We start from the raw sequence: 8,048 nt of genomic DNA, 5'->3' as shown, positions 1-8,048 counted from the left end.
GTACACCACCTTGGGAGGGCTTCTGCCCTGAAAAGTGGCCAAGACATATTTTAAGGCATTGGCAGATCTGTGAGGAGAGCAGGAAACCGAACCACATTCAGGCAAAATTGTGCAGCCATGACAGCACTCTAATGGAAACTTGTCCACGGCTTACATTTTTCTTCGCTTAGATTTGTCAACAAATTGAAGTTAGATATAGCAATAGGGCAACATACTGTATGGGAGCTTGCAATACCCTTTGAACCTCCTTCTTTTCCCCCACCTAGGAGTTGTCTGATTTCCTTTTCAAGATGACCACATGGAAAGAGAGGCACTTCCTATGTAAGGAGAAATACATACCATGGCCAGGGTTTTCTCCAAGGCCCTACCATAAACTCGCTGTTGAAATGCCACCACACACGGATGCCAAAATCAAGGTTTGCCAGAAAATACGTTGCCCAGTTGAAGAGACTGCCCTTTGGCATGTCTGGGGATACCATACATGGCTAGATGTAGGGAGGTTGCCACCAATCTATCGCCCAAGACCTGACAAGCCTTTTGACAGCAAAACGTGGCGATGGATTACTGCTCCGAGGAAATGTTCAATGGCTGAACCACCAGTCCCACCTCCTTCACACTTGGATGGGAACACCTACATTAAGTTTATTGAAGGGGAAGGATTGTTTGTGGATCAGAGGCATAAAGAACGAGTTCTGACCCAGACCCAGAAAGAAATACACCAGTGTGAAAAACTTAAATTGCGGAGTGAGTGCCGAGCTCCTCCTCTAGACATTCAGGGAAATATTATGCCTTCCAAAGAATTCAAACGGTAAGATATGCTTCTCTCTTCTTTCCACCAACTGATGTAGGTACCCATCAGACATAGCCTCAGCCACATGAGAGCTGCTTTTTATCATTTTATCATATTTGCTTTTATTATGTAGGTCGCCCTGCAAGCTTTGGCTATAAAGTGCCTCATAAATAATTAAGTGCATTTTCCATGAGTGTCTCTCACATGGCTAGTGACGGGTGAGAATTTCATTTTGTTTCAACTTTTGATCGGGCTTTACTGAAATCCTCAGATTTCTTCATATTCAGGCTGGAAATAACTTGAGATTTTTAGACATTGAAAGTGGAAGAAATAAAACTGACAACCAAAGAGCTAGGCTTTGACTGCCTAGATCTTAAAAGTCTGAGTTTGAGTCTCTGTGCATTCAGCCATATAAGTGCTGGATTAGTGGTGCCATCTCTTTTTTTCTGGCAGACTCCTACTCTTTATAGCAGGCAGGTACAACATAGTCCTCTCCACACCGGCACCAGCTGTTCCGTACTGAATTTGGCTGGTGCAGGTGGGTGAGAATTTTGTTTGGTTTATTTTTATAAGAACTTATCAAAGTTCACAAAATTTATATTTCAAATGAAAAGCACTTGCGATTTAAAAAACACAAATGCGGGAGAAAGGAGCACTGGTGGGTTTGTTTCTCTATCCTGGGTGCTGTGTCTGAATGAAAGGGCTTTCCCATGTAATCAACAACTGTGATTGTGGCTGGCTCTATTATGTGGTATGGTGAGGGATGGTGATTTGGGAGTGTCGTTAAAAGGGAGATGATATCATCACAATTTTAGAAGTGCTTAGAGACTGAAATGAATGGGCTTTCAGATTAGGCAGCCTGGATTTGGGTATCTGGCAACCTTATTTCCCCAACCGTTGGTGATCATTGGTGTTCATGCTGTGGTCATCTCTATCCTAGACTACTTCAATTTTCTTCTCTCTTGCTGTCTCTCATCCCTCCGTTAGCTCTATTCAGAATACGGCTGATAAAATCATTTACCTCTTCTGCCATTTATGATATCCCAGTGCAGATCCCTACACAACTTCTCATTTTTGACATCAAGCACAAACTCCTTGCCCTTACCTTTAAAGTTTTCAGCCACCTGTCCGTTAGTATCCCCATGACCTTTGGTCCTCCTTCTCAATTACCTTTACAGCACAATCCTATACTCAAGAGATTGCCAGTGGAACACCACACTGCCAGTGTACCTGTTTGACCATTGAATATATGTTGGTGGAATGACTAGAACGGGTCAGAGTCATGCAGGGGAGGAGCACACATATGCTGTATTGTCGGCTTTCTCCATTCATAGCTATACCTCCACTAATGGCACATCTTTACACTAGCCCCAGACTTGGCACAAATGATTTCCTTCCCAAAGGCTTCACCCCACAATGTTGCCACCACAAAGCATAGGTTATGGGTGTAACTCAACACCCAATTAATACACCATAACTAATATATAAACCTCACATGGGGGGGGGGGGGCTACACCGCAGATAGTATGGTGTGGGACTATATCTCTGAGTAGTTGTTAACCTACTTGTTCTAATCAGGCTTCTCCAGCCCTGCAAGTTCCATGACAGATAGTTCTATGCGACATGGGTGAATGTGTTCCTAACATGGAGCTGGTTCCATAAGGGACAGTGTGCCTGCCACCTTACTATCTGACCACAAGGCACAAGTGCTCTGCTTGCCTGACTACCCAGGCTGCGGGGATCTTGCAGCGTGCATTGTGCCAGAATTACAGTTTTGTATATTCACACTGGTGATGTTCAGCTGGGGTTACCTGCTAGTCTGTTGTGACAGTTTGTCTTTACAGTTAAGCTGATGTCTTGCTAGCTTGGGGCTTACCTTTTTCCTCTCTGTTAAAAGATTCTCGTGTTCATTAGTAAAATTTAATTATTCTGCCTACTTCAACTGTGCAGTGGCAGTACAGAAAATGAAGTTTGGACACACAAAATTTAGGGAGCACCCAGATATGTATAGACAATCAATGTGATTGCAGAGCAGTAAAAAAAAACCCCAAAGCTCCCTGATTTCATGGATGGTAGCTCTCAATTTTTCTGTAGCCAGGTTGAATGGTGGGAACTATCACCTATGTAAATTCAAACTAGGATAATCGCAGAAGGACAAGGAGTGTGGGACAAGAAAAATGGGCAATAGCCACATTGAGCCTTCACGTGGAAGATGATCCATTAAATCACATTGGAAATTATAGGGTTAGGGTTAGCCCAAAGCGTAGGATATGGGTGTAACTCAACACCCAACTAATAACTAGTACACCATAACGAATATATAAACCTCACACAGGGAGGCTACACCTCAGATGATAGGGTATATGGCATGGGACTATATCTCTGAGGATTTGTTAACCTACTTGTTCTAGTCAGGCTTCTCCAGCCTTGCAAGTTCCATGACACATAGTTTTGCGACATGGGTGAATGTGTTCCTAACATGGAGCTGGTTTCATAAGTGACACTGTGCCTTGCCACCTTGCTGTCTGACCAAGGCAGAGGAGTTCTGCTTGGCTGACTACCCATACACGTGTAAGACTTGTAAGCGTAAGACGTGTAAACTTAAATAGGAATTTACCAGCTTATTGGCTTATTGGCTCCACCTCTACATTGATTGAGGCTGTAAAAGTTAAAGAAAGATGGTCTGTCTTAGCAGCCCCAGGCTGCAGCAACACGGACATGGTTGTTCTCCATGGCCCAAGTTCTCAGAGTCTGAGTGTGATGATAGAGCCTCTGGAGCTCTTCTGGAGAACTGGGTTCTGGGGAGATGCCTTTGAGTGTTCTACTGACACACAGAATCATAGAATGGTAGGGTTGGAAGGGGCCTATAAGACCATAGAGTCCAACCCCTTGCTCAGCGCAGGAATCCAAGTCAGAGCATCCCTGACAGATGGCTGTCCAGCCTTGTCTTGAATGCCTCCAGTGTAGGAAAGCCCACCACCTAGCTCATTGGTTCCCTATCTCCCTAGCTCATTGGTTCCATTGTCGTATTGCTCTAACAGTTTTTCCTGATGTTCAGCCGGAATCTCCCGGGTGGGAGGGATGAGAAGAGTGGGATGTGGTTGATAAGGCAAAGCAGAATCGGGTGGGCTGATCACATGGGTTGGGGGGGCATGCAGGAGCCAGGCTGTCCTTTGATTACTTCTCTTGACAAAGAGTTCCATGTCCTGTTTGACTGCTCCAGCAAACCTGAGGGTGGTGTCCATCTTCACCTTTCTCAGATGGGGCTGTTCCGTGGATCACCTGAAGCCCCCTGCATGTAACACAGGGACAGAAAACTTGTGGCCCTGGAGATGCTTTGGCCTGTGAGCCCCATCAGCTCATTGTACCCAGTGGTGAGGAGTGATGGGAGTTGTAGGCCAAGACACCTGAAGAGCCATGATTTTCCTGCCCCTGATGTGAAAAATAAGCTGTTCCTCCTGGCTAAGACTCCTCCGGTATACCCCTGGCATCTGTGGCTGGGTCTTACCGCTGGTGGTTTGGGAAAAGGAAATGCCCCATGATGTGTTTGATTCCACTGCTACTGTGGCTACATCGTTAGTTGACTGCTCTGTGGTATTAACAAGCTTGAATCCAGAGAGCTTCCTCGTGTTCACCCCTGATATTTCTGGTGGCTTTTTAACCAGGGATGAAAAAGGTGACTATTTCTCTCCTTCCCTCTGGCATAGCTTGAAATCCTGTTTCGTGCTTCCTGGCTATTTACTCCTTGTGTCCCTGGTGCAGTTTTCAGGGCTTTTCACAGCCCTGAAAAGATCTCCCAATGCACCCACACTGTCCTTTGCACCCTCCCCAACTCGTTGACCCCCAACTTCCTGTGGGACAGAAAGAAAGCAGCAGCAGAAAATGAACTGCTACCACTGCTAATCTGTAGCTTAGGTGGGAACAGGGAAGGGGAAGGAGCCTAAGTGAAGGAGGGGGTGGTTAAAGGCCCCACAGAGCTGCTTATGCACGGTCTCTGGAAAGCCTTTGTGGGCTTTGACTGTCCATTTCTCAGCAGCAGCACAACTTTGTTTTTTGTGCCTTCCCTTTGTTGCTCTTTCTGCTTTTTCAGCAGGAGGTTTCCTCCTTTCTTTTCCTATGGGGTGGTGTAAAAGCCAAAACAAAACAGGCTGGAACGGCCCCTTTATTAAAAAGAAAAGCATACCAAAAACAATGGCATGTATTAGAGACGCTTGAGAACAAGCATTCCCAAACATGGTTCATGTAGATGTTTTGAGGCCTTTTACATCACTCCCATCCGGTTATGTGTGGCTGGAGAATTTTGTTTGGAAGTTGCCATTCTGGTCCGTTTATCAGAGCTGTTGTCCAGAATTGGAACATGGCTTTTGTGGTGGATTTGTGGCTTATTGCATCCTAGCCATAAAGTTATGCACGGCTGGTGAATTTGGTTATCTTATGCTTACTTGGAAGTTGGTGGTCTGAGCCATTCCCTTTTGTTCTGGGCATTATGGATTAGTAATTAATATTGCAAGGGTTTCAGTCCTTAAATATTGTCTTAGAGTGTCTCTAACATATGCCATTATTTTTTAGCTTTTTTTTTTAAATAAAGGGTCCAGGCCAGCCTGTTCCATTCCAGCCTGCTCCATCTGAGCTTTTACACTTCCCCTTTTCCTTTAATGTTCTCTTCCCTCTTTTTGGGCCCCCCCCCCCCCGCTTCCTGCTGTCCATTTTTTCACTTTGTTTCCTTTCTGGATTTTCTCACCTCCCATTTTCTGCCCCTTTCGTGTTTTCTTCTGGATTTTCTGCCTCCCTCCCAGAACATCTATCCCCCCATTTTCTTTTTTCCTGTTTGGTTTATTCTTTTAGTCGTTATCCCCAGTTAAGTAGTCATCTTGCATAGTCCAGTAGTCCTTCGATAAATTAGTTGTCAAGAAATTATAGAAAGATTCATCAGCTTGAAGAAATAAAACGTTACTGTATCTAGCAATATTGTTTAGAACAGAGCTGGAAGGCCCAAGGCCGCTAGTTTAATGCAGCCCTCAGCTTAATTTCAAAAGCCCTGTACATGGAATCAGTTGAGGCTTGTGCCTTCCCTGGCACCCTACTCGGTAAGAAGAAAGACAGGGAGAGAGAGAGAGAAAGGGGAGGTAGTAAAAGAAAAGGGGCGACCTATCCACTTTGGCTCTGGCCCTTCTCACCCCTGAGTTTAGCCCCAGTCTCCACTTACAATGCAGCACACAACATAACACAAGGGAATGTGGCCCTCAATTGAAAAAAGTTGCCCACTCTAAATTTAGAATGTAATCTGGATTTTCAAATGTAATCTGGATTTTCAAATGTAATCTGGATTTAGATTGTAATTTCTAAATTTAGAATGTATCCTTGGTTCAACTTTCACCTTAGTTTCAAACACAGTAAGAGCCTTACACATGCCACATTATTCTTTCAGTTTCAGTCCCCATCACCAATATGGGGCTATTAATACTGGCTGATGTTGCAGGGTGTTTTTACTATTGTTGTCTTACTTTTGGACAGATATAAGCATCTACTCTCAAAGAAAAGCCCAAATTATGTCCAGTTGCAGCCTGTCACACTCCCTTCTAGAGGATGCTGGGACTGCCCTTGTCCAAGCCTCCAACTCCATTACCAGGAGGCAGCTGTCAAGTTTGCCCTGAAGAATAGCAGTCCAATCTACCAGGAAGTGGTGGAAAAATACCAGGAATTGGCCCTGTCTGGGAGCAAAATAAGGCCTTGTACACCTGTCAATGAAATAAATGGAAGGGGATGAAACCTGAAATTCACAACACAGTATGTTGGACAGTATGTTGGAACCTGTGTAAGTCAAATTGTCATTATAAATGAAATAGAAACTATCACTGCAGCAGCTAGCAGCCAAAACATTGAGCATGGCAACAACAACAAAACTGTAGCAGAAAATCCACATCATGGATTTAAATTGGTTCTACAGTCCTTATTCCAGCAAGAACAATGGTCAGGAATTCTGGAAGTTGGTCAAAACATCCGGAGGGCACCAGGTGGAGGAAAGCTGCTGTAGAGGATTGTGTTTGCCAATGGGCACCAGTGGTGACTTATTTATTTAAAGTGTTTTTATCCTGCTCCACAGTGAAGAAGGTTCCTGAAGTGGTTGATGTATGTTCTGTAAAGCAGGCTTACACAACACACAAGAAAAGGGAATGTGTGTGTGGGGGGGGTGATTTAGTCGTTCCACGGAGTAGGTGGGATGGCACCACTTCACGCCCTCATCTCCCCCAGCTCAGCCTTCTGGAATGGCTGCTGGTGGTGACAGCTGAGGGAGGGAGAGCCTTCAAAGGGTGCTCCACTCATCTTTCTTTAAGAAAGAAAGTAGTAGTCGTTATTTCCTCAAGAAGCATCAGCTCTTTGCTGACATTTGGTCAATATCATTTCATCACGACTTTAAGGACCTCATCAGACCCCATACTTTTATTTTGTCCTCAACAATTTTGTCACAAATATTCTGCGTATATTCACAAATATTCACAGATATTCACAAATATTCCCCAAGCAATTGATGTATCTGAAGACATGGTCTCCAAATACAAAACAAAACAAAAGCCACACAAAAAACATTCATACACATAGAAATCTAGAATGCCAGGGTAAAACCCTTTAACCTGGTATTTCTATGTGCAAGAAGTGTTTATATGGGAGGCATTCAAACATGGAATCCTAATCAATAGAATGAAATGGTATGACACAGGGCAAGCCACACCATGTGAACATGTTACTTGTCTAGTATAGCTCTGAACTCCCTGCCCCACTTCTTCCCCTATACAACTGGAATAGTGCTGCCCCTAGATTGGGGGGGGGTGTGATATTTTTACACGAAAAAATATTCTACCTACAAGAGGATTACTCTTGTAGATTTATGTACCCAATGATTCCAAGAACCAGGCCGATGGTTCTAAATATTTTGTTGTTCAGCTTCCTTGTATTCTACATTCTGCCCCCCCCCCATCAAAGCAGGCACCAAGCAGGTGTTCCACAGGCAAGCATCCTTTCTTGAGTCATTTGCATGTTGCCTCTTGCTGCACGGAGCGCTCTGCGGATTGGGGCACTAATCTAACGCTGATATTATATGAGGAGCAGATCATATAATCTCTTTCTCTTACTCCTCTTCAAACTACACACATGTGGCACCATTAGAGGCAGAAACAGCTCTTCCTATGAATAGGCGTTAAGTGCATTAGTCCTCCCACTCCATCCAACGTGACTCAATTAGGTTCAACATGACTCAATT

At 44.3% G+C, this 8,048-nt stretch overlaps 1 protein-coding gene across 1 annotated transcript; it reads left to right on the top strand.

The window, feature by feature from the left end:
* The first annotated feature begins 290 nt into the window (after positions 1 to 290).
* On the top strand, positions 291 to 6,557 carry TEX52 (testis expressed 52). The gene is made up of 2 exons (XM_084859785.1): positions 291 to 808; positions 6,305 to 6,557. The coding sequence occupies exons 1-2, from the start codon at positions 291 to 293 to the stop codon at positions 6,555 to 6,557; spliced, it is 771 nt and encodes a 256-aa protein (XP_084715911.1).
* Positions 6,558 to 8,048: the final 1,491 nt, after the last annotated feature.

This window comes from Heloderma suspectum, chromosome 5 (assembly GCF_057233095.1).
Source record: "Heloderma suspectum isolate Gila_16-S chromosome 5, 16-S_ref, whole genome shotgun sequence".
Taxonomy (NCBI): domain Eukaryota; kingdom Metazoa; phylum Chordata; class Lepidosauria; order Squamata; family Helodermatidae; genus Heloderma; species Heloderma suspectum.
The sequence above is the reverse complement of the archived record's forward strand: the minus strand, read 5'-3'. Positions and strand labels throughout refer to the sequence as shown.

Excerpts from the sequence above, each read along its gene's own strand:
- TEX52 (XM_084859785.1), top strand. The coding sequence starts at position 291 with ATGACCACATGGAAAGAGAGGCACTTCCTATGTAAGGAGAAATACATA. Across the intron at positions 809-6,304 it reads CCTTCCAAAGAATTCAAACG|ATATAAGCATCTACTCTCAA; the intron begins GTAAGATATGCT and ends ACTTTTGGACAG.